At 43.7% G+C, this 25,896-nt stretch overlaps 3 protein-coding genes and 1 pseudogene across 3 annotated transcripts; all 4 read right to left on the minus strand.

Moving 5' to 3' along the window:
• Positions 1-1,015: 1,015 nt before the first annotated feature.
• Positions 1,016-4,429, minus strand: LOC120813186 (E3 ubiquitin-protein ligase TRIM21). Its single transcript, XM_078079669.1, has 2 exons — positions 3,743-4,429; positions 1,016-3,250 (listed from the first exon to the last, which is right to left on the minus strand). The coding sequence occupies exon 2, from the start codon at positions 3,246-3,248 to the stop codon at positions 1,614-1,616; it is 1,635 nt and encodes a 544-aa protein (XP_077935795.1). The 5' UTR covers positions 3,249-3,250; positions 3,743-4,429; the 3' UTR covers positions 1,016-1,613.
• A 6,117-nt stretch (positions 4,430-10,546) lies between these two features.
• Positions 10,547-11,478, minus strand: LOC144383160 (general transcription factor II-I repeat domain-containing protein 2-like; annotated as a pseudogene).
• A 1,023-nt stretch (positions 11,479-12,501) lies between these two features.
• LOC120814020 (E3 ubiquitin-protein ligase TRIM39-like) lies at positions 12,502-16,521 on the minus strand. Its single transcript, XM_078079670.1, has 2 exons — positions 15,442-16,521; positions 12,502-15,046 (listed from the first exon to the last, which is right to left on the minus strand). Exon 2 carries the CDS (start codon positions 15,042-15,044, stop codon positions 13,410-13,412), a length of 1,635 nt encoding a protein of 544 aa, XP_077935796.1. The 5' UTR covers positions 15,045-15,046; positions 15,442-16,521; the 3' UTR covers positions 12,502-13,409.
• A 6,882-nt stretch (positions 16,522-23,403) lies between these two features.
• Positions 23,404-25,766, minus strand: LOC120825323 (E3 ubiquitin-protein ligase TRIM21-like). The gene is made up of 2 exons (XM_078079671.1): positions 25,605-25,766; positions 23,404-25,112 (listed from the first exon to the last, which is right to left on the minus strand). The coding sequence occupies exon 2, from the start codon at positions 25,108-25,110 to the stop codon at positions 23,470-23,472; it is 1,641 nt and encodes a 546-aa protein (XP_077935797.1). The 5' UTR covers positions 25,111-25,112; positions 25,605-25,766; the 3' UTR covers positions 23,404-23,469.
• Between the last annotated feature and the right edge of the window lie 130 nt (positions 25,767-25,896).

Raw genomic sequence — 25,896 nt, forward strand, 5'->3', positions numbered from 1 at the left:
ATATAACGTTTTATATATATATATATATATATATATATATATATATATACCTCTTCCTCATCTGGACCTTCCACGACGCCTCGGCCTCCATCACTCCGGGCCGCCGTCCATCACTTCCTGAAGGGGAACTCGTTTCTTTACTCCTGGTTCATCCATGACAGTGATGTTTAGTTCTTTTTAACCTGAACGACCCGTTTTGTGGCGTTCAGAGTCTCTGGGTCATGACGTAGGCGTGCACTCTGCAGGTGGAGCGTGTTACCGTGAAGGGGCTCCTTCCTTCTGGGTGGTGCAGCACACGTGCTGACAGCCTCATGTACCCGGGTTACACCGTCTGACGTGTTGGTACCGACCGTCTTCCTGCTTCTCATGAGATCACAAACAGGAATCTTCTCTTTGCTCGGATGCTTCAAAGTATTTATTGTGTGTTTTTCTTTGTCATCGGTCGTCTTTCTGTTCGTTCTCGACTTTTAAAAAGTGATCAAATGTTTTGTTTAGTCATTTTAAAGAGGACGACCCTCTTTAGGAAAATAAAAAGAAACGTGAAGGAACTCTGAAGTTGTCTTGTGAGGTGATTTTGTATCTAAAGGAGGTCACGCCTCCTCCACGTGGTCCAGTCGCTGTGCACGTGTCATCAAGGAGACAAACACGTATGACGTCATAAACTCATGAAGCTGCTTCATGAATAACAGCCTGTGCAGCTCCAACAACTACAGCTCAGCTGCTAAACTCTTGTTACATCATTTAAGTTCATGGTTTTGCTCTCCGGCACCAAATAAATACTTTGTTACTACAGCAGGAAAACTGTGGATCAACGTTTGTGTATAATTACAGTTGTATTTGGTTATTATTCTGCTGCTGGTTCTCAGTCGAGTGGATTCTCCTCAGTATCTGAAGCCACTGAACAGTTTCATCAACCTCGTGTATTAACTCACGTTAGAATTGATCTTTCTGTGGAACTCGTGTCGTTCACACTGACGAATTGTCACGTGATCAATAAACAAAGAACTCGGACATGTTTCCTGCATTAAACAAGACGTTTTTAATGAACATGAATATAAATGTAACTTGTGTAAACCGTCATTTCTGTTCAGTGTTCAGTTCAAGTTATTTATGAGGCAAAAGTAACTTGTTCAAGAGATGTATGTTTCCTTTTTTTCAACAATCACTCATCTTTATTTTTAAGTCTTATTACAAATATTCACAAAACAAATCAAAATGAGACAAAGTGACTTTAAATAATTCAAACCACTTTTCACACAAAAAGAACATTTGCATCTATATTATTAATTCACTTTAATGCACAATAACAACAACACAAAGTGTATTCTGTGAACATGATGAAAGGTCAGAGGCGTTTATGAGAATATTAAATATTCAACATGTTTTCAGAGGCTTCACATCAGATATAATTTGTTTTGCTGATTTACTAAAAGTCAAACTTCAGCTTTGGATATTTAGTGAAAATAAAACAGTCTGGATTCAAAAGGTTGAAATAGATATTCTCCATAAGGGTCATGATACAGAAATAAAGAGAAAAACATACAGTATTTATATAAAATATGTACATTTTTTCCCTTTAATGAATAAAATCATCACATGAAATCAGAGAATGATTAATTTACTCCGACAGGAGAGATGATCAGAGGAGCAGAGTTACTACCATCGTAATAATAACCAGGATTAAAGAACGGGAAGAGCTTCTCAGTGAAGGAGCAGCCAGTGAAGGAGTAGATGAGAGCTGCAGCTTCTACGTGATAAAAGGAGACCACACCCTCCTCATAGTCCACAAACACCCCCACCTTCTGAGGACGAGACTTCAGAGAGAGAACAACTGGAGGATCATCAAGAGCATTGTATATATTTCCATTTATCAACCATATGATCCAGTAACCATTCTGAGGACTCCGTGAGATGAATCTCTTCCTGTCGACTGACTCTCTGTTCACTCCTAAATCCCACCAAGTCTTTCCTTCAACCTGAACCTCAAAGTAGAATCTGCCTGAAGAGAAACTCTGCTTTGTTAAAACACAGTAATCATTAATAAATCTCTCTGGGTTGTTTGGGAGATTCTTCTCCACATCACCACATTTCACTTGTTTCCCATCGTCAGACAGGATGAGTTGACGATGAGCTGTTTCAGGATCAAGATTTAGATCCACTGCAAACATCTGGACCTTCTTCATCAGCTCAGCAAACCACTTCTTCATCTTCTTACTGAGTGTCTCCTCCAGCTGAGACACAGCTCTCACCACAGTCCCCTCATATGAAGGACAAACACTGACCTCTGTCCAGTCCTTGGTGGGTGGTGGCTGATGGATGTTTGAGGACTGGAGAAGATGGAGGTGGTCTTCAGAGAGAGAGAGCTGCTCCAACTCAGCGCTCCTCTTCATCAGCTCAGAGATTTCCTCTTCCAGCTCTCTGATGAAAGCTTCAGCCTGTTTATTTGTGGCTTCCTGCTTCTCTTCTATTGTTTTGAGGAGCTCCTTCAAGCCTCTTTCAACAGACTCCATCAGATCAGTGAAGACCTGAACACCTTCTGCTTTCTCTCTGCCTGCATCTTCCTCACTGAGGTCGACGGAGTGTTTGATCTCCCGAATCTTCACTCTTCTCTTCTGGATCATCTGCTGGATTTCAGCCTCTGTCTTCTTCAGCTCGACCTTCTTTTCTTCATATTCTTCTTTCAGAGGAACAACATCATGCATCTTGTGGTCTAAAACAGTGCAGAGCATGCAGACACACGTCTGGTCGCTCTTACAGAACAGCTCCAGAGGTTTATCGTGCTTCGTACACATCCTGCCTTCCAGGTTCTCCACAGGGTCCATCAGCTGATGTCTCTTCAGACCTGACATAGTCAGATGAGGCTCCAGGTGAGTCTCACAGTAGGAGACCAGACACACCAGGCAGGACTTGAGGGCCTTCACTTTGGTTCCAGTGCAGACGTCACAGGGAACTTCTCCTGGTTTGGACTCTTGTTGCTCTGAGCTGCTGCTGCTGGCTTTCTGCTGAGCAGACTGTCTGAACTGAACAACCATCTCAGAGATGAAGGTGTTGACCCTCAAATCAGGTCTGGTGATGAAGTCCTTCTTACACATTGGACACAGGTTCTGGTCGCTGGTGTTCCAGTGTTCATTGATGCAGTTCATGCAGAAGTTGTGTCCACATGGTGTGGTGACTGGATCAGTGAACACATCCAGACAGATGGAGCACAGGAACTGATCTTCAGATGGACCATAGTTTGCAGAAGCCATGTCTACACATGTTGTGGAAGAGAAGAAAAACGTTTTATTTTAAATAGTTTTCATGAATAGTTTTATTTTGAAACCAGTCCAGAATGTGTCCACATGCTGTGAATAAAGAGCAGCACGCTAACAACGCTCTGCTTACTTGGTGACAAACACGTAGCGTCTCATTTAGATGACTCACACTAAAAGCCTCCAGCAGGTTCACTGTGGAACACGTTTAACTTGATCCACCAAGAGGAAACAGAGGAAGGGATCAGGAAACAGAGAGAGACTAAAGTTTAAAGCACAGAGATTCAGCTCCAAGTGACTGAAGTCCTGGACAGTTTGAAGCTGTTAGACTGAGTTACTGTATCGTGGGACTGTGGATAAACACACGTGGTTTTATTGTTAACATTCTATCAAGTAGGAAGTGAACAGAGAGGAACTTCCTGCCTGAGTAAAGTACAAGTTGTGTGTTCTTCCTGCTTGTTGAAGGTGTAAATGTGACCAGCTGTACTCACCAGTGTTCTGAAGAGACTCTGCTGTGTTGCTGAGGAACACCTGATGACGTCACTTTGACTTTTCTCTCAGAGAAACACGGAGACTTGTCTTCACTGCAGCGCGTCTGCCTCTCTGACCAACGAACTTTCATTTCTGGAGAGTGACGTCGAAGCTCCGCCCCTCCTTGTAGCTCCGCCTCCTACTGGAGCGTCATCAGCAGGTGAGGTTTGTTTCCTCCTCTGACTCATGCTGACTGCTGGAGGATTCAGTCATCAACAGTATGCAGAGAGAGACAAAGTCCGCTGTTCGAACAACTTACACCAAAGGTACTAAAATTGGAGATTAAGGACTTTGTTCTGTATAACTAATAATAATCATATTTCTAGTCAGCACACGGTTGAGGCTTTTATTCTGAAGTTAGCACATCTTCCCTTCCTGTTTCATCCTGACAGTTTTAAGGCAACGGCCATTAAGATGAAGCATGTTAAGATAGTAAGAAAGAGTGAGGATGTATCTAGTTCTACTTCAGTGATCAGCTGGTGGCTTTTCTCTGGCTCCTTATTGGACGATGGAGTTTTGACGGAGTGTTGCTCCCAGCATGCAGATGAAGATCAGCTGGCTCTCAGATCAGATCTCACTACTGTTTACCGTATGATGACTTCCTGTGAGGTCTGACCTCAGTTTGTTTGTCCTGCAGCTCTCCGACCTGAAGGATGCTGCTAGCAGGCTAACAGCGTCCCAGTGAAGGTATCCGGGGCTTTTATTGTGAAGGATGAAAACAAAAGTGTAGAGATGTTCTGGAGTGTCAATCATTACATTACATGTCATTTAGCGGATGTTTTTATCCAAAGCGACGTACAATAAGTGCGTTCAACCATAGGGTACAAACTCAGGAGAAGAAACAAGAAAGTGCAATTTCCTCAAATAAGCCAATTTACAATTTTCTATAGATGAGTGATGTTACAAGTACAATTTAAGTGCTACAATTTGTTAGTCTTTAGTCGAGGTAGAGTCTGAAGAGGTGTGTCTTTAGTTTGCGGCGGAAGATGTGAAGGCTCTCTGTGGTCCTGATGTCTTCAGAGAGCTCGTTCCACAATTTCGGCGCAAGGACAGCGAAGAGTCGAGACCTAGTCGAGTGTTTTGCTCTCAGTGAGGGAGGGACGAGTAGTTTGCAGATGCAGAGCGGAGAGTGCGGGTTGGGATGTAGGGTTTGACCATGTCCTGGATGTAAGCTGGACCCGATCCATTCACAGCATGGTACGTGAGCACCAATGTTTTGAACTGGATGCGGGCGGCCACCGGTAGCCAGTGAAGAGAGCGGAGGAGTGGAGTAGTGTGGGAGAATTTCGGAAGGTTGAAGACCAGTCGAGCTGTTGCATTTTGAATGAGCTGCAAAGGTCGAATGGCGGTAGCAGGGAGACCTGCCAGGAGCGAGTTGCAGTAGTCCAGGCATGAGATGAGAAGAGCTTGAATAAGTACCTGCACTGCCTTCTGAGTGAGAAGGGGACGTATTCTCCTGATGTTGTAGAGCGTGTCTCTACAGGATCGCGTTGTCGCGGTGATGTTGGGAGTCAGGGAGAGTTGGCTGTCGAGGTTCTTAGCGGTCAAAGTGGGCGTTAGTACGGAGTTTCCAAAGTTGACTGTCAGGTCCTGGGTAAGCAAATCTTTTCCGGGAAAGAGAAGTAGTTCAGTCTTGTCGGGGTTGATTTTCAGATGGTGGGCGGACATCCACTGAGAGATGTCAGTTAGACAGGCAGAGATCCGAGCCGCCACCTGGGTGTCCGAGTGAGGGAAGGAGAGAATTAGTTGGGTGTCATCGGCATAGCTGTGGTAAGAGAAGCCATACGAGCGAATGACAGCGCCAAGAGAGTTGGTGTAAAGCGAAAACAGGAGGGGACCCAGCACGGAACCCTGAGGAACTCCAGTAGTAAGAGGACAAGGTTCCGACACAGATCCTCGCGAGGTTACCCGGTAGGTGCGGCCGTCAAGGTAGGACGAGAGAAGGGAGAGAGCAGAGCCTGTGACACCAAGTTCCTGAAGGGAGGAAATAAGGATCTGGTGGTTGACCGTGTCAAATGCAGCAGAGAGGTCCAGAAGGATGAGGACAGAGGAGAGAGAGGCGGCTCTAGCAGTGTGGAGTTGCTCTGAGACAGCAAGGAGAGCAGTCTCTGTGGAGTGGCCTGTCTTGAAACCTGACTGGTGGGGGTCAAGGAGGTTGTTACAGTGGAGATAAGAGGAGAGTTGATTAAAGATAGCACGTTCAAGGGTTTTGGACAAAAGGGAATAAGAGAGACCGGTCTGTAGATGTTTTCTTCAGAAGGGTTGAGGGTGGGTTTCTTCAGGGGTTGGTTGACTCTTGCCTCCTTCAGAGAATTGGGAAAACAGCCAGATAACAGAGCGTTGTTGATGAGACAGGTGAGGAACGGAAGAAGGTCAGGTGCGATAGATTGTAGAAGATGTGATGGAATGGGGTCAAGAGGGCAGGTGGTCGGACGGGCAGAGGTTACTAGGGTAAGAATTTGGTTAGGAGAGAGGGCGGTGAAAGAGGAAAGTGAGGGCGAAAGAGGTGAGGTCGGTGGGACGCGAGAAGTAGGAGGTGGGTTTGAGAAGGAGGAGCGTATGTCAGCTATTTTCTTGGTGAAGTAGTTGACAAAGTCTCCCGGAAGAAGGGTGGAGGGGGGAGGAGGGGTAGGGGGTTCGAGGAGATTGGAGAAGATTGAGAAGAGTTTTCAATCGGATAGTATCAGATAGTAAAGTCTTGCTACTGTTACGACCCCGCCCTTCATCTGCTCGCCTGCTGGTGGCGGTGTCTTCTAGGGAGAACGTGGGAGATTTCACACCCTTGTTCGCTGATTGCCTCTTAAATGTGGAGAGGATAAAACCCTGGATTCCCCCTCTCCACGGCCCCTTCCTCCAGGGGAGCGACTGCCTTTGGAGAAGTCACTTTGGCCTACCTTTGTTTAGTTACCCAACTCATACCAATCTTTTCTCTCCCCATTTGGATTATGATTTTCCCCTTTGTTTATAACCTAGACTTTGTTTTGTTAAGTTACCGTTATTCTGAAGGAACAATTAAACTCTTGCAAGTAATTTCATTGTACTTGTTTTCTTTATGTACGGTCGAAACGAGCTGGCCGTAACATAAATTGGGGTCTCGTCCGCGATCCTATGGGGGTAGGAAACGTTGGTGAGTATTGGTGGTATGTGTGTGTATTTTTGTGAATGGTTACCTTTATAATTGAGAACTCTGGTTAGAGTGTTTCCAAGTGTGTATGTGCACTTGCACTTTTCATATTTCTAAATTTTTAAGACTCAAGTATTTGACATTTATGAAATTAAATAAATATTGACATGACAATCAATCTGAAACCCTTAGTTTCAAATTAGTTTTCAGAATTTTTTCTGTTAACAGGATTTCCTGTTTTTCAAACACAGCTCTGGTATCGGAATATTATTTGTATCGGCCGATATCCAAATTTAGGTATCGGGATCGGAAGTGAAAAAATGTGGATCGGTGCATCCCTAGTTCGTGTGTATAGTGCGGTTTATTTTCGCGCTTACACTAAGTTTTGACTTGTGGGAAGTCTTCGGAAGTCTTTGTGAATGAACATAGGTTGAGGAATACGGTGACGTAGTTCCTCTTTTGAAGCAGTGGCTTATGGGAGTTGTATTTCGCGTAAACAGCGTCTCACGTGTGTTAGAGTAGTTTCGTTTGTGTTACTGTGCGTATACAAATACGAACAAAATGTCTTCGGTGCTCGAAGATTTCTTTGCGTGTCCGTCAGAAGCTTTGCTTGAGAGTTGTACAAAGGAGCAGTTGGTACAAATTGCCGAACGCTTCAGTGTCGATCTTACTTCTCAAGAAAAGAGGCTGAAGAAACTCTGGTGACTACTTTGAAGCGATCACTTGTGGATCGAGGAGTTATAGAGATAATTGGTGAATCGGTCGTGTCTACTCCTGCTGAGGTTTATGGTGAAAGTGAGACCAAATTTGCTGAATTGTCTTTGCAAGAGAAGCAATCGCGTTTGGAGGCCGCGAAAATTCGTGCTGAACGTGACGATCGCGCTATGAAAGAGCGAGCGGTGGAAAGAGACTCTGAAGGGAGGAAATTAGAGCACCAGTTAGCCAAGCGAAGAATGGAGTTAGAGTTGGAGAGGGAACGTGACGAGAGAGCGTTTCAGATAAAGAAGTTGGAGTTAGAGTTGGCTGTAAAGACCGCTGAAGTTTCACAGGCGAATTTGCCTCCCGTTTCACCGCAGCGGGCAAATACAGGTGAACCTGTGTTTGACGTTCACAGAAACATGAGATTGGTTCCGCCATTTTCTGAGAAGGAAGTGGATAAATATTTCTATCACTTTGAACGTGTTGCTTTATCCATGAAACGGCCGAAAATCCTTTGGACTTTATTGTTACAGTGTGTGTTCACAGGTAAAGCACAGGAGGTTTATTCTGCACTCTCACTGGAACACAGTGGTGAGTATGAGGTGGTGAAATCTGCTGTGCTACATGCACATCAACTCGTGCCTGAGGCGTATCGGCAAAAATTTAGAAATTTGAGCAAAACTGATGAATGTACTAACGTTGAATTTGCAAGAGAAAAACAACTGGTTTGATCGTTGGTGTACTTCAAGGAAAGTTACAACTAAAGAACAGTTAAGAGAATTCGTGCTCTTAGAAGAGTTTAAACATTGTGTTCCTCATGTCGTAGCCAGGTATCTCACTGAACACAAGGTTGATACACTTTCTGAAGCTGCCATCATGGCTGATGAATTTGTGTTAAGTTCAGTCTGTCTTAGAACCAGCGACATGAGCAAGTCCAAGTTTTGCTTTCAACCGAAGACGAAGTCTCCTGTGATGAGTAGGAATATTAAGGCGACAGTCGCTGAACATTCTGGTAAAACTGCACTCTCACGAGACATGGTTTGCTTTTATTGTAAAAAGCCTGGTCATAAAATAGCGGACTGTCTTGTTCTTAAAAAGAAAGAGAGGTTTTCAAAACCTGTTTCTTTGGTTTCTACTTTGCAATTCAGTGTTGACACTTGTGAGGAGAAGGATTGTCATTTATCCAAGTCCAGGGATAAATCTGTTGATCAGAGTAAGTTCGTCCGTGGATTATACACCTTTTATAACCAAAGGGAATGTGTCGTTGGTTGGTTCAAAGGAAACTGTGCCGGTGCGTCTTCTTCGAGACGGGAGCCGCGCTGTCGTTTCTTTTAGAGGGAATTTTGCCTTTAACGTCTGAAACCGCTACTGGGTCTCAGCTACTAGTGCGAGGTTTTGAGATGGGGTTTGTTGAAGTGCCTTTACATCGAATCCATCTGTCCTCAGCCGTCGTATCTGGTGATGTAGTGGTTGGTGTTCGTTCTGCACTTCCAGTCCCTGGGATTACATTTATTCTGGGAAATGATTTAGCAGGTGGAAATGTTTGGGGACGGTGTGGTGTTGCAGCTCCGCCCATAATCTCAGCTGTACCCAGGAAATCTGATGTGGACAACTGTAGAGAATTTCCTGGTTTATTTCCAGCCTGTGCAGTTACTCGATCCATGGCACAACCATTATCTGAAAATCAAGTTGAAGTTCCATTACACGACACTTTCTTTTATACTTTTAACACAAGTCAGCAAGGATCTGATGAGTCTAAATGTCCTGAGCAAAAAGACCTGAAGTCTTGCTCTTCGTTGCAGACGGATTCTGCAGTGCTGCAAAGTGAATCTGCTGCTACACCTGCAGTTCTGTCCACTCCTGAGAAAACCCATGTTGATCGCTCTGATGTTGATGACTGTTCTCCATCTTCTTTGTTCCAGATGTCTCCAGAGGATTTAATTAGAGCTCAACAGAGCGATGACACTCTTAAGCCTTTATATTCTGCAGCGGCGTCTAAGAAGTGTTCTGATCATCAATCCTCTTCGTACTTTCTTGATGATGGTCTGCTTTGTCGGACCGTGGTCCTGCATGAATCTGTTTCGCTGGAACCTAAAACACAGATTGTGGTTCTTTTTTCAGTGAGAGACTCTGTTGCATTTGGCTCATCAAGGTCTTGCTGGTCATTCCGGCGTCCGTAAAACGTACGATCGGGTTTTGCGACAGTTTTATTGGCCAAATGTAAAACGCAATGTAGCAAAACACATTCGATCCTGTCATACATGCCAGATTACCGGTAAACCAAACCAAAAAGTGCCTGTTGCTCCGTCAAATATAATTTTAAGTCACATTAATAACAAAGGGCATTTTGAGTTTCATATACTATTGAAACAAGGATTTTCTTAGCTTTCTAAAGACATCACATCATCAGTCTCAGTTTTGTAGCCTTTATTACTTTACATGCCTGTATTAAAACATTTTCAGAACTGTGCAAAAAAAGAAAAGAAGCATATCAAGTGTCCCATTTCACTTGTTATATTCCCACATTTTAGTCTTCTTCAGTTCTTCTTTTCTCATTCAGTGTGAGAAATCCAGTCTCTGTGGAGCTGCAACAAGTCCATCAAAGTCAGGTTGAATGTCAGAGGTGGAGATGCAAAGCACAGCTGACAGATGTTCATCAGTGAGAGAGGATCTGTACCTGGATTTGGTAAACTTCATGACTGAGAATGTCTGTTCACACATGTAGGTGGATCCACAGAGAACCAACATCTTCTGAGCACGTCTCCTCGTGTTTGGAAAGTTCTCCTCCTTGAGAGCAGAGTAGAACTCTGGCAGTGATGCTGACTTAAAGTGCTCTTTCAGTAGTGAATCAGACTGCAGGTCAGTGAGTTCAAGCTGAACATTAGTGGGTGCACTATCAACACTGCAGGTAAAGGGAGAGGAAACCAGCTGCATTTCATCCTCAACCTTTTTGAAAGCTTGAAAACGCCTTAAATTCATCACGCGGTGCTCCTAACATGGATGAGTACCGGTGATCAGATGATGGTTTGACTTCTTTCAGGGTTCTCACGTGTTTGACATTGTTGCTGCCCAGTTGTCTTGAAATGAATTGCAACTTTGTCACGAAGGCTTTCACATGGATGTGCATTTCATGAGCAAAGAGGCCCTCGGCCTGCAGCTGTGTGTTCAGTTCATTCATCACTGCAGTCACAGCAACAGCAAACGTTCAATCTGCCATCCGGCCCTTATCAGACAGCTCTGGGGTGGTTTTGTCTTTCATCTCACAAAACTCTTTTACCTCTGATTTCAGAACTCAGAACCTTTTCAGCACTTTGCCCGGACTGAGCCATGTGACAGCTGTGTGGTACCGGACATCAGCATGTTCGCTCTCTTGCTCCTCCAATAGTGAAACAAACTGCCTGTGATTCAATGCTCGCTCTCCCATGAAATCAACTGTAGTAACAACATCAACCACATGCCCGAGTTTAAGCGCTGACTTACACAACGCTTGCTGATGAATAACACAATGTATGAACACCAATTTCTGCTCTGCGGCGAGTTCACTCGCTTTATCTTGCATTCTTTCCAAAAGCCCAACATTCTTCCCAGTCAGATTTGGAAATCCATCCGTGGTGACCCCTGCCAGTCTGTCCCATTGGAGTCCCGGTTTGTCCCTGCATGCGTTTGCCTCGGTGAACAGATCCCTCCCCGTCGTGGTTCCTTTCATTGGCCGCATTGCTGCCAGCTCCTCCGTAAGCTTGAAGTCGCTCGTCGTCCACCGGGGAGACGTGAGCAGCTGGGCCGCGTGACGGACGTCACAGCGCTCATCCAAAGCTTCACGCTTCACCTTGCAGCCGAAACTCCAGGTTCTCCGCGATGTCCTCCACCCTCCTCGTGCCCCTCAAGACCCCTGGTGATCGAGCTTTTGAGGCCATATTGTGTTACACCTCTTTGTGTTAAATTCCTGCCCTGTAGCACTTTGTGATCTCGGTCTGTGGAAAGCACTTTATAAATGAATTTGACCTTTTACTTACTTCTGTTCTCCACACAGAAACAACACGAGAAAAACTACATGTGGATGAAAAACCTGAATGAGCCGTTTTGTGGCGTTCAGAGTCTCTGGGTCATGACGTAGGCGTGCACTCTGCAGGTGGAGCGTGTTACCGTGAAGGGGCTCCTTCCTTCTGGGTGGTGCAGCACACGTGCTGACAGCCTCATGTACCCGGGTTACACCGTCTGACGTGTTGGTACCGACCGTCTTCCTGCTTCTCATGAGATCACAAACAGGAATCTTCTCTTTGCTCGGATGCTTCAAAGTATTTGTGTGTTTTTCTTTGTCATCGGTCGTCTTTCTGTTTGTTCTCGACTTTTAAAAAGTGATCAAATGTTTTGTTTAGTCATTTTAAAGAGGACGACCCTCTTTAGGACAATAAAAAGAAACGTGAAGGAACTCTGAAGTTGTCTTGTGAGGTGATCTTGTATCTAAAGGAGGTCACGCCTCCTCCACGTGGTCCAGTCGCTGTGCACGTGTCATCAAGGAGACAAACACGTATGACGTCATAAACTCATGAAGCTGCTTCATGAATAACAGCCTGTGCAGCTCCAACAACTACAGCTCAGCTGCTAAACTCTTGTTACATCATTTAAGTTCATGGTTTTGCTCTCCGGCACCAAATAAATACTTTGTTACTACAGCAGGAAAACTGTGGATCAACGTTTGTGTATAATTACAGTTGTATTTGGTTATTATTCTGCTGCTGGTTCTCAGTCGAGTGGATTCTCCTCAGTATCTGAAGCCACTGAACAGTTTCATCAACCTCGTGTATTAACTCACGTTAGAATTGATCTTTCTGTGGAACTCGTGTTGTTCACACCGACGAATTGTCACGTGATCAATAAACAAAGAACTCGGACATGTTTCCTGCATTAAACAAGACGTTTTTAATTAACATGAATATAAATATAACTAGTGTAAACCCGTCATTTCTGTTCAGTGTTCAGTTCAAGTTATTTATGAGGCAAAAGTAACTTGTTCAAGAGATGTATGTTTCCTTTTTTTCAACAATCACTCATCTTTATTTTTAAGTCTTATTACAAATAATCACAAAACAAATCAAAATGAGACAAAGTGACTTTAAATAATTCAAACCACTTTTCACACCAAAAGAACATTTGGATCTATATTATTAATTCACTTTGTCCATTGACCTTTTATGCAGTATGAGAGTAACTTGATAAATGTAAGAATATATCAGCATTATGCTTCTGAATAAACCTCTTCAGTTTGTGAAAGAGCCTCAGGGAATAATTCATTTTTCATAGAATATAACTTGTGTAAACTTGTCATTTCTTGTCAGTGTTCAAGTTATTTATAAGGTATAAATGTATGTTTCTTTGTTTACAATCACATATCTTTATTTGTCATCTTAAACAATTTCACAAAACTAATGAGCCAAAGTGACAACAAAAAGAACATTTGCATCTATATTATTAATTCACTTTCATGCACAATAACAACAACACAAAGTGTATTCTGTGAACATGATGGAAAGGTCAGAGGCGTTTATGAGAATATTAAATATTCAACAATATGTTTTCAGAGGCTTCACATCAGATATAATTTGTTTTGCTAATTTACTCAAAGTCAAACTTCAGCTTTGGATATTTAGTGAAAATAAAACAGTCTGGATTCAAAAGGTTGAAATAGATATTCTCCATAAGGCGTCATGATACAGAAATAAAGAGAAAAACATACAGTATTTATATAAAATATGTACATTTATTCCCTTTAATGAATTAAATCATCACATGAAATCAGAGAATGATTAATTTACTCCGACAGGAGAGATGATCAGAGGAGCAGAGTTAGTAACATCGTAATAAAAACCAGGACTGAAGTATGGGAAGAGCTTCTCAGTGAAGGAGCAGCCAGTGAAGGAGTAGATGAGAGCTGCAGCTTCTACGTCATAAAAGGAGACCACACCCTCCTCATAGTCCACAAACACCCCCACCTTCTGAGGACCAGACTTCAGAGAGAGAACAACTGCAGGATCATCAAAAGCTTTGTATTCATTTCCATTTATCAAACATATGATCCAGTAACCATCCTGAGGACTCCCTGTCTCCCTGAATCCCTTCCTGTCGACTGACTCTCTGATCACTCCTAAAAACCAGTCAGTCTTTCCTTCAACCTGAACCTCAAAGTAGAATCTGCCTGAAGAGAAACTCTGCTTTGTTAAAACACAGGGCCAAATAGAAAATCTCTCTGGGTTGTTTGGGAGATTCTTCTCCACATCACCAAGTCTCACTTGTTTCCCATCGTCAGACAGGATGAGTAGAGGATGAGCTGTTTCAGGATCAAGAGTCAGATCCACTGCAAACATCTGGACCATCTTCAGCTCAGCAAACCACTTCTTCCTCTTCTTACTGAGTGTCTCCTCCAGCGGAGACACAGCTCTCACCACAGTCCCCGCATATGAAGGACAAACACTGACCTCTGTCCAGTCCTTGGTGGGTGGTGGCTGATGGATGTTTGAGGACTGGAGAAGATGGAGGTGGTCTTCAGAGAGAGACAGCTGCTCCACCTCAGCGCTCCTCTTCATCAGCTCAGAGATTTCCTCTTCCAGCTCTCCGATGAAAGCTTCAGCCTGTTTCTTTGTGGTTTCCTGCTTCTCTTCTATGGTTTTGAGGAGCTCCTTCAAGCCTCTTCCAACAGACTCCATCAGATCAGTGAAGACCTGAACACCTTCTGCTTTCTCTCTGCCTGCATCTTCCTCACTGAGGTCGACCGAGTGTTTGATCTCCTGAATCTTCAGTCTTCTCTTCTGGATCATCTGCTGAATTTCAGCCTCTGTCTTCTTCAGCTCAACCTTCTTTTCTTCATATTCTTCTTTCAGAGGAACATACTCATGGTTCTTGTGGTCTAAAACAGTGCAGAGCATGCAGACACACGTCTGGTCGCTCTTACAGAACAGCTCCAGAGGTTTATCGTGCTTCGTACACATCCTGCCTTCCAGGTTCTCCACAGGGTCCATCAGCTGATGTCTCTTCAGGCGTGAAACTGTCAGATGAGGCTCCAGGTGAGTCTCACAGTAGGAGACCAGACACACCAGGCAGGACTTGAGGGCCTTCACTTTGGTTCCAGTGCAGACGTCACAGGGAACTTCTCCTGGTTTGGACTCTTGTTGCTCTGAGCTGCTGCTGCTGGCTTTCTGCTGAGCAGACTGTCTGAACTGAACAACCATCTTAGAGATGAAGGTGTTGACCCTCAAATCAGGTCTGGTGATGAAGTCCTTCTTACACGTTGGACACAGGTTCTGGTCGCTGGTGTTCCAGTGTTCATTGATACAGTTCATGCAGAAATTGTGTCCACATGATGTGGCGACTGGATCAGTGAACACATCCAGACAGATGGAGCACAGGAACTGATCTTCAGATGGACCATAGTTTGCAGAAGCCATGTCTACACATGTTGTGGAAGAGAAGAAAAACGTTTTATTTAAAATAGTTTTTATGAATAGTTTTATCTTGAAACCAGTCCAGAATGTGTCCAGCAGGTTCACTGTGGAACACGTTTAACTTGATCCACCAAGAGGAAACAGAGGAAGGGATCAGGAAACAGAGAGACACTAAAGTTTAAAGCACAGAGATTCAGCTCCAAGTGACTGAAGTCCTGGACAGTTTGAAGCTGTTAGACTGAGTTACTGTATCGTGGGACTGTGGATAAACACACGTGGTTTTATTGTTAACATTCTATCAAGTAGGAAGTGAACAGAGAGGAACTTCCTGCCTGAGTAAAGTACAAGTTGTGTGTTCTTCCTGCTTGTTGAAGGTGTAAATGTGACCAGCTGTACTCACCAGTGTTCTGAAGAGACTCTGCTGTGTTGCTGAGGAACACCTGATGACGTCACTTTGACTTTTCTCTCAGAGAAACACGGAGACTTGTCTTCACTGCAGCGCGTCTGCCTCTCTGACCACCGAACTTTCATTTCTGGAGAGTGACGTCGAAGCTCCGCCCCTCCGTGTAGCTCCGCCTCCTACTGGAGCGTCATCAGCAGGTGAGGTTTGTTTCCTCCTCTGATTCATGCTGACTGCTGGAGGATTCAGTCATCAACAGTATGCAGAGAGAGACAAAGTCCGCTGTTCGAACAACTTACACCAAAGGCACTAAAATTGCAGATTAAGGACTTTGTTCTGTATAACTAATAATAATCATATTTCTAGTCAGCACACGGTTGAGGCTTTTATTCTGAAGTTAGCACATCTTCCATTCCTGTTTCATCCTGACAGTTTTAAGGCAACGGCCATTAAGATGAAGCATGTTAAGATAGTAAGAAAGAGTGAGGATGTATCTAGTTCTACTTCAGTGATCAGCTGGTGGCTTTTCTCTGGCTCCTTATTGGACGATGGAGTTTTGACGGAGTGTTGCTCCCAGCATGCAGATGAAGATCAGCTGGCTCTCAGATCAGATCTCACTACTGTTCACCGTGTGACGACTTCCTGTGAGGTCTGACCTCAGTTTGTTTGTCCTGCAGCTCCCCGACCTGAAGGATGCTGCTAGCAAGCTAACAGTGTCCCAGTGAAGGTATCCGGGGCTTTTATTGTGAAGAATGGAAACAAAAGTGTAGAGATGTTCTGGAGTGTCAATCAGATAGTAAAGTCTTGCTACAAACAGCAAATGATTATTTAAGTATCCGAAAGTACTTCTTCCTCAGCAACAATTCAATTATATTGAATATTTCCGACCTGAATACTCATCCTCTCATTATTAGTGAGCATGCTGGTGACTTTTATATGGAAGAGATTTAACACCGAAATCTGTCACTAGATGGCGCTTCAACACGTCGCTGGTCAAAGATCCTCACTTTAACAGTGTGATTAAAAAAGAGTGGGCATCCTTCCTAGAAACACGTGCTTCCCCAGTTTCACCGACCATCCTACAGGAAACAAGGAAAGCAGCTTTAAGAGGAATAATCATCTCATTCAAGTTTACAAAAAATGAACATAAAAACAAATCAATCGACTTTATTAATGCAAGTGACCCAACATTGGTAACACATTAAGGAAGTATGAATTCCAAATAAATTAAATTATAAATAATAAAATTCAATTCCTAAGACACAGACTTAGACAAGACCATTTTCACCATAGCAATACAGCTGGTAAATATTTGGCAAATCAAGTTAAATTAAATGAAAAAATAAAAAACTCAATCATTAAGCACTCAGAAGGAAACCCCACAAATTCACCCGATGACAGAATAATATCTTCATAAGTTTTCATGCCAATATACATTCATCTAAAAAGGACCCAAATCCAGAAGCCATGATTTCCTTTCTCAACACCTTTGATCTACCACAGATTACCAAGAACAAACTAACATACGTGACTCACCTTTAACACATAAAGACCTTATGGCCAATAACAAAGCACCGATGATAACTGAGAAAAAAACAAAATTTGCAATTTCCTTATGTCAGTCCTCGTCAAACCAAACAAAGATCCAACTCTTCCAAACTTAACGTCCTAGTTCACTCCTCACTGTAGATATTAAAACCATCAGTTAGGCACCAGCTCACAGATCAGAAAAAGTCACCCCATCCACAATTCGTCCAGATCAAACCGGCTTTATCAAAGGTAGACGTTCCTCCACCAACACACGCAGACAGTTTAATTTAATAAAGGACTCATGATTACAACAAGCGGAACCATCGCAGCCTCTTTGGACGCAGGAAAAGCCTCTGACAAAGTAAACTCGACATTTCTCATGAGCACATTACAAACATTTTGGGGAATTGTTTATTAACTGGGTTCAGATTCTGTACACTGCACCTACAGCCACGTTCATCACTGTGGAGGGAAAATGTTTCTCATTGTCCAACATATATTCATGTTATAATCAGTTTTTAGAGAGTAGGGATACATCTATATTAACATAGATATACAGGTGAGTTACAATTCAACAGAGAGAAGGTTGCAAAGATATGTAAAGACAGGAGTCATGGTGATACTGGGGACGGCAAAAGGTTTACGACAAGATAGTGTAGAGCAGGTGTCACCAACCCAGTGCCCGCGGGCACCAGGTCGCCCGCAAGGACCATATGAGGCGCCCGCAGGCCTGTTCTAAAAATAGCACAACTCACCACTAGTGAGCGGTCTAATAAAAATTTAATTAATTTTAAAATAAATCATGTTTTTAATCACACTTTCATTTATATGTATATGAAAATGACAAGATATTTAAAATAAAATAATTGAAAATATTTGTATAATACATGAAAGTTTTTATAATGTAGTCGAACTCTGACCTGTTCTAGTTCAAAGGTGAGTGCGGGAACAGCAATGATGCAGAGCTGAACGCACATTCTTACCCCAAAAACATGGCAGAAAAAAGGAAGAGAACGTAGCATTTTCACAGTTAATGGGAGGAAGAATTCTTTTTAACAAGTGTGAAAGAAAACTGCGTTTGTCTCATTTGCGGGGCGACTGTGGCGACGGCAAAGCGTCACAATGTGGAGAGACGCTACACGCAAAAGCTACCAAGCTAACTGCCCCGCTGGAGCTAACGGCAGCTTTGGGAAAGCAGCAGTCTTTTTTCACGAAGCCGGCAAAGAACTCCCCAAAAAGCACCCGAAGCCTCGTTTAGAGCTGCACATCTCCTGATAAAGAAGAAGAAGGCCTTTTCAGACGGAGACGTTTTCAAAGAAGCAATGATGATTATTGCCAACACCGAACTTAAAGACGAGAAGAATGGAACCGATTTAATCTCCACTCTCTCCGATGACCAACTGGGGGCATCGACGATGACCTGACGGGTGTCAGCTACGTCCACTAACCTGGCCGAGCAGCTGGCCCGGGATCTGGCACGTGACGTTTACAACGCGGTGAAGGAGTTTTTCGTACAGAAAAAGGTGCCACTGGAAAAGCTGGTAGCGGTGGCTACAGACGGAGCTCCTGCTATGATCGGCCGACATGCAGGTTTCATCGCGCACTGTAAAGGTGACCCAGACTTCCCAAAACTTCTGCATTACCACGGCATCCTTCACCAGCAGGCGTTACTTTCCCTCTGTGCGATCGGTGCTAAAAGACAATGCTTCTGCATCTGAGGCAATGGACAAAGTTGCAGAAAAGTACTGTCAAGTCCTAAACAGACTTAGACAAGAGTTTGACGAGGTTTTGTGACCTTGATCAGCTTGAGCCATGTGTCTCATTCATCTCCAATCCTTTCATGAACAAGGACATAACTGACATTGCTGAGCAACTAAGTGCAACGTTCAACTTGGATGGTGCACAGGTGGAGATTGAAATTGTTACATTGCAAAATGACCTGCACCTCAAAGCCCACCAGGCTGCACCAAACTTTTGGAGCCTTGTTGACACAGAAAAGTACAGTACGTACTTCTATAGTCCTCAAACATCCATCAGCCACCACCCACCAAGGACTGGACAGAGGTCAGTGTTTGTCCTTCATATGAGGGGACTGTGGTGAGAGCTGTGTCTCAGCTGGAGGAGACACTCAGTAAGAAGATGAAGAAGTGGTTTGCTGAGCTGAAGACGGTCCAGATGTTTGCAGTGGATGTGACTCTTGAAGCTGAAACAGCTCATCTTCATCTCATCCTGTCTGACGATGGGAAACAAGTGAGACTTGGTGATGTGAAGAAGAAGCTTCCAAACAACCCAGAGAGATTTTCTTATGTGTTCTGTGTTTTAACAACAGTCCTGTCAGTCGACAGGAAGGGATTTATCTCACTGATTTCATGTGATTTTATTCATTAAAGGGAATAAATGTACATATTTTATATAAATACTGTATGTGTCACGGCGTGGGTTTGTTTCCTGTTTTATTTTGGAGTTTCCTGCCCCTAGTGTCCCTGGGTTAACCTCACTTCCTGCCTTGTCCTGTCATCCCCTGTGAATGTCTGAAGGTTTCCACCTGTGTCCAATTCCCCGTTCCTGACAGTATGTTTTTCTCTTCATTTCTGTATCATGACACCTTATATCTATATTAATATCTATTTCAACCTTTTTATTCCAGACCTTTTTTATTTTCACTTAATATACAAAGCTAAAGTTTGACTTTGAATAAATCGGCAAAACAAATTATATCAGATGTGCAGCCTCTGAAAAAATTGTGGCGGCTAAAACTCGCTCTGTTTGGCCCCTGTTTATGCGTCCTATCCTTTTAGCCGGGAGATCGGGTCCAGTTGTCTTGACAGCACGAGAAACAAAGACGCTCAGTCGAATTGTAAGTTTTACTTGCTGCACGTGGAGCCCGGTCAAGAATCTTAGAGTACTGGACTCTTCACTCGATCACAGCCGACTCCGACTAGACTTCCCCATGCAGCCTCCTTTTATTGAGGTAGTGAACTATGTAAGCATGATGAGTCGACACTTGTTTGTTAAAAAGGTCAGTAGTACAGCAGTAAAAGGCATTGTACACCAAACTGGGTATGTCGACTCGAGGTTTAAAACCGCTTACACAGGTGAATGTGTGTGTGTGCGTAAGGTAACGTATGAGTGTGTGCAAATGTGTTTTGGACTTTCCTCCCATATATTGAGTTGCTGTTCAGTTTGGTGGAGAAAATACAGTTGAGTCCACCGTTTCCTGTTTTAACGCAATTAAAACAGGACAATGAAACAGCACAATAAGCAGTTATACTGCATAAAAGGGCAATGGACAAAGTGAACTAATCATTTAGATGATGATGATACTTTTGAGCTTGTGACCATGCAGACGGAGGTTGCTGGTTGGCAGGTGAAGCAGGGTACGGCGGTGGGCATGTGTTGAGGAGAGGGCCCCCAGCCCCTGTGAGACTCGGATACAAGGGAGAAGAAGCGCATCGGTCATTTTGTTCAATAACATTTGGATCTGGTTTTTCAACCAATGTGTTTTTTGCGCATGTCAATTCTTTAGCCATTTGTTTCCTTTCTCTACATTCACATTCATCCTCCCACCATTTTAACCATTTACTTTGTTTCTCAATGTCCTCCAAGTCTTTGCCTTTTATCACCCTCTGAGTTTTTATACCCTTCTCTTTTCCCTCTAAGCCTGTTCGTAACATGTTCAGTTTTATTCTACTGAAAGAACCATTCGCAGGGAACCCAAAATCTGTTGACCACTCGGGCAAAAACTCTAGAGATTGATCTCCATATTTCCTTCTCATCAGATCCACAATGGGTCCTTCCAGAGAACCCATTTCCTTTTTACTTTTACCGTGTACACCACCCATCTTTCAGGCGCGGTGAAGTATACTTTTTATTACTTAAAATATAGTTGTCACTATAATTCTTGATTTTCTTTTACCTAGGAAAAATACAAGTTAAAACCCAAACAGAACTATTGGTTAGTAAATATAGGTCAAGGGCGCAAATATCTGTTTTCAGATTACTGTCCGAAAACCCCGATATTGTTCCTGTCTTCCTGTTAGGTCAAGGGCTGAGATTTTGCGATTTCAGTGAACTCTCAAAATCCCTCCTATCTTCCCCATCGGTCAAGGGTCACAATTGTCAATTGCCCCTGTCTTCCCATTTGGTCAAGGGTCACATTTATGCGTTTTCAGATAGTTAGTCTGAACACAATCGTAAATGCGCACATTGCTCCCTGTCTTCCCCAGTAAAAAGTTGGATGCTGATGAACCGGAAATACTGTATAATTACTCTGTGTATAATTTTATACACATTTTTCAAATAACCGGATAAAAAGACAAGTTATCATCATTAGAAGCCAAATCAAATAACCGAAATTTGGATTTTCTAAGAAGAGAGAGAGAAAAAATAATTTTAAAAAAAATCCCAAAGTACTAAATACCCGTCTTTGTAATCTGTTATCACCCGTTATAATTCAGATAAACCCCGTTTGAAAATCAGAATATCAACTTCTTACCCGATTCGTGTGAAAATCTTCCTCATCGGATCGTGTTGAAGCCAATCAGGTCTCTTTTGGTCGCCGGTCCCCTCTCTCTGAGTGTGATGAGGTATAGGGCAGAATCTGTCACACTCACCTGCCAGCTCGATCTTCCACACCTGCCCCGCATCCACAATCAGTCACTCTCCTGCCTTCCACACCTGCTTCGCATTCACAATCAGCCCCGCTACATAAGCACTGCACACCCAGCCTGTCATTGCCAGATTGTTCTTCGCGTCATGCAAGTCTCTCCAGCACTCTACCTTGGACTGATCTCCCGGTTTCGACCCTGCCTGTTCTTGACCCGTTCGTCTGTCTCCGCCTCGGTGAGCACCTCAGCCTTCTGTCCCCGACCACGAGTCCTGCCTGAGCGCCTCGGGTTTCTGTTGCCTGCTCCTTGGACTGCCCGGCGCTTCTGCCCCTGAGCTCCGGATCCCCGACCGGCCCAGCGATCGCACCAGCTGTCTCCCGGCATCTCCTCCCCGATCCTGAGGACCGCACTCTGCTCTGCCTCTCATTGTGCCCGAACGCCTGCTGTGAGGCCGTGTTCAATAAAAGCGTTAACCAAACACTCCGTGCCGTTGTGCTGCATTTGGCTCCGCCACACGCCCGTGTCAGAATCACGTTTGGAGGATCCTGAAGGGGTCCCTTCCCGGACGTCCTCTGAGTCCCGACGGAGCTTCAAACGATCCCACTTCTGACACCAAATTGTGGTGGAAGATTTTGCACAGACAATCGTTAAGTAAGAAACAAAGGCTCTGAGTCAAGTATATCTTTTTTCAGTTTATTTCCTTCTAAGGGAAAAAGGGTCACAACAGCTACGTGGTCAGTAGACTGTCCAGAACCTCCTTTTTTTCCCCCCAACACATCGAGGCAGTTTAGATATCGGTGGCGTCAACAGAAACCTTTGACCATCTTGTTGAGTCTCTACAGCCAGGGTACTGGGAACATCTTGTCCATGTAAGACACGTCAGCTCTTTGACCGTGTCCTTGCTCTCCCAACATGCTAAAACAAAGGTGGTCATAGACATAACGAACACTTTGTTCAATCTCTACAGCTATGACGCTGGAAACATCTAATCCAAGAGGGAGACATCAGTTCTTATGTCAGGGCCTTTGTGATCGAAGCACATGCAACTAATAAACTGGTTATACAAACGAAGCATTTAAAAGGGTCACATATCATTTTCCAATTACAATAATTAGTTGTATTTGGTTATTATTCTGCTGCTGGTTCCCAGTCGAGTGGATTCTCCTCAGTATCTGAAGCCACTGAACAGTTTCATCAACCTCGTGTATTAACTCACGTTAGAATTGATCTTTCTGTGGAACTCGTGTCGTTCACACTGACGAATTGTCACGTGATCAATAAACGGAGAACTCGGACATGTTTCCTGCATTAAACAAGACGTTTTTAATGAACATGAATATAAATATAACTTGTGTAAACCCGTCATTTCTGTTCAGTGTTCAGTTCAAGTTATTTATGAGGCAAAAGTAACTTGTTCAAGAGATGTATGTTTCCTTTTTTTCAACAATCACTCTTTATTAAGTCTTATTACAAATATTCACAAAACAAATCAAAATGAGCCAAAGTGACTTTAAATAATTCAAACCACTTTTCACACAAAAAGAACATTTGCATCTATATTAATTCACTTTTATGCACAATAACAACAACACAAAGTGTATTCTGTGAACATGATGGAAAGGTCAGAGGCATTTATGAGAATATTAAATATTCAACATGTTTTCAGAGTCTTCACATCAGATATAATTTGTTTTGCTGATTTACTCAAAGTCAAACTTCAGCTTTGGATATTTAGTGAAAATAAAACAGTCTGGATTCAAAAGGTTGAAATAGATATTCTCCATAAGGCGTCATGATACAGAAATAAAGAGAAAAACATACAGTATTTATATAAAATATGTACATTTATTCCCTTTAATGAATAAAATCATCACATGAAATCAGAGAATGATTAATTTACTCCGACAGGAGAGATGATCAGAGGAGCAGAGTTTCTACCATCGTCAATAAAACCAGTATTGAAGAACGGGAAGAGCTTCTCAGTGAAGGAGCAGCCAGTGAAGGAGTAGATGAGAGCTGCAGCTTCTACGTCATAAAAGGAGACCACACCCTCCTCATAGTCCACAAACACCCCCACCTTCTGAGGACGAGACTTCAGAGGGAGAACAACTGGAGGACCATAAGAGGCTTCGTATTCATTTCCACGCATCAAACATATGATCCAGTAACCATCCTGAGGACTCCGTGAGATGAATCTCTTCCTGTCGACTGACTCTCTGTTCACTCCTAAAAACCACTGAGTCTTTCCTTCAACCTGAACCTCAAAGTAGAATCTGCCTGAAGAGAAACTCTGCTTTGTTAAAACACAGTACCAGCTAGAAAATCTCTCTGGGTTGTTTGGGAGATTCTTCTCCACATCACCAAGTTTCACTTGTTTCCCATCGTCAGACAGGATGAGATCAGGATGAGCTGTTTCAGGATCAAGAGTCAGATCCACTGCAAACATCTGGACCATCTTCAGCTCAGCGTCCGCACACCACTTCTTCATCTTCTTACTGAGTGTCTCCTCCAGCTGAGACACAGCTCTCACCACAGTCCCCTCATATGATGAAGGACAAACACTGACCTCTGTCCAGTCCTTGGTGGGTGGTGGCTGATGGATGTTTGAGGACTGGAGAAGATGGAGGTGGTCTTCAGAGAGATAGAGCTGCTCCACCTCAGCGCTCCTCTTCATCAGCTCAGAGATTTCCTCTTCCAGCTCTCTGATGAAAGCTTCAGCCTGTTTCTTTGTGGCTTCCTGCTTCTCTTCTATGGTTTTGAGGAGCTCCTTCAAGCCTCTTTCAACAGACTCCATCAGATCAGTGAAGACCTGAACACCTTCTGCTTTCTCTCTGCCTGCATCTTCCTCACTGAGGTCGAACGAGTGTTTGATCTCCTGAATCTTCAATCTTCTCTTGTGGATCATCTGCTGGATTTCAGCCTCTGTCTTCTTCAGCTCGACCTTCTTTTCTTCATATTCTTCTTCCAGAGGAACATACTCATGGTTCTTGTGGTCTAAAACAGTGCAGAGCGCGCAGACACACGTCTGGTCGCTCTTACAGAACAGCTCCAGAGGTTTATCGTGCTTCGTACACATCCTGCCTTCCAGGTTCTCCACAGGGTCCATCAGCTGATGTCTCTTCAGACCTGACATAGTCAGATGAGGCTCCAGGTGAGTCTCACAGTAGGAGAGCAGACACACCAGGCAGGACTTCAGGGCCTTCACTTTGGTTCCAGTGCAGACGTCACAGGGAACTTCTCCTGGTTTGGACTCTTGTTGCTCTGAGCTGCTGCTGCTGGCTTTCTGCTGAGCAGACTGTCTGAACTGAACAACCATCTCAGAGAACATGGTGTTGACCCTCAAATCAGGTCTGGTGATGAAGTCCTTGTTACACATTGGACACAGGTTCTGGTCGCTGGTGTTCCAGTGTTCATTGATGCAGTTTATGCAGAAGTTGTGTCCACATGGTGTGGTGACTGGATCAGTGAACATATCCAGACAGATGGAGCACAGGAACTGATCTTCAGATGGACCATAGTTTGCAGAAGCCATGTCTACACATGTTGTGGAAGAGAAGTACAACGTTTTATTTAAAATAGTTTTTATGAATAGTTTTATTTTGAAACCAGTCCAGAATGTGTCCACATGCTGTGAATAAAGAGCAGCACGCTAACAACGCTCTGCTTACTTGGTGACAAACACGTAGCGTCTCATTTAGAAGACTCACACTAAAAGCCTCCAGCAGGTTCACTGTGGAACACGTTTAACTTGATCCACCAAGAGGAAACAGAGGAAGGGATCAGGAAACAGAGAGACACTAAAGTTTAAAGCACAGAGATTCAGCTCCAAGTGACTGAAGTCCTGGACAGTTTGAAGCTGTTAGTCTGAGTTACTGTATCGTGGGACTGTGGATAAACACACGTGGTTTTATTGTTAACATTCTATCAAGTAGGAAGTGAACAGAGAGGAACTTCCTGCCTGAGTAAAGTACAAGTTGTGTGTTCTTCCTGCTTGTTGAAGGTGTAAATGTGACCAGCTGTACTCACCAGTGTTCTGAAGAGACTCTGCTGTGTTGCTGAGGAACACCTGATGACGTCACTTTGACTTTTCTCTCAGAGAAACACGGAGACTTGTCTTCACTGCAGCGCGTCTGCCTCTCTGACCAACGAACTTTCATCTCTGGAGAGTGATGTAGAGGCTCCGCCCCTCCGTGTAGCTCCGCCTCCTACTGGAGCGTCATCAGCAGGTGAGGTTTGTTTCCTCCTCTGATTCATGCTGACTGCTTGAGGATTCAGTCATCAACAGTATGCAGAGAGAGACAAAGTCCGCTGTTCGAAC

The sequence above is a fragment of the Gasterosteus aculeatus genome, chromosome 9 (assembly GCF_964276395.1).
Source record: "Gasterosteus aculeatus chromosome 9, fGasAcu3.hap1.1, whole genome shotgun sequence".
NCBI lineage: Eukaryota > Metazoa > Chordata > Actinopteri > Perciformes > Gasterosteidae > Gasterosteus > Gasterosteus aculeatus.

Excerpts from the sequence above, each read along its gene's own strand:
- LOC120813186 (XM_078079669.1), bottom strand. The coding sequence starts at position 3,248 with ATGGCTTCTGCAAACTATGGTCCATCTGAAGATCAGTTCCTGTGCTCC.
- LOC120814020 (XM_078079670.1), bottom strand. The coding sequence starts at position 15,044 with ATGGCTTCTGCAAACTATGGTCCATCTGAAGATCAGTTCCTGTGCTCC.
- LOC120825323 (XM_078079671.1), bottom strand. The coding sequence starts at position 25,110 with ATGGCTTCTGCAAACTATGGTCCATCTGAAGATCAGTTCCTGTGCTCC.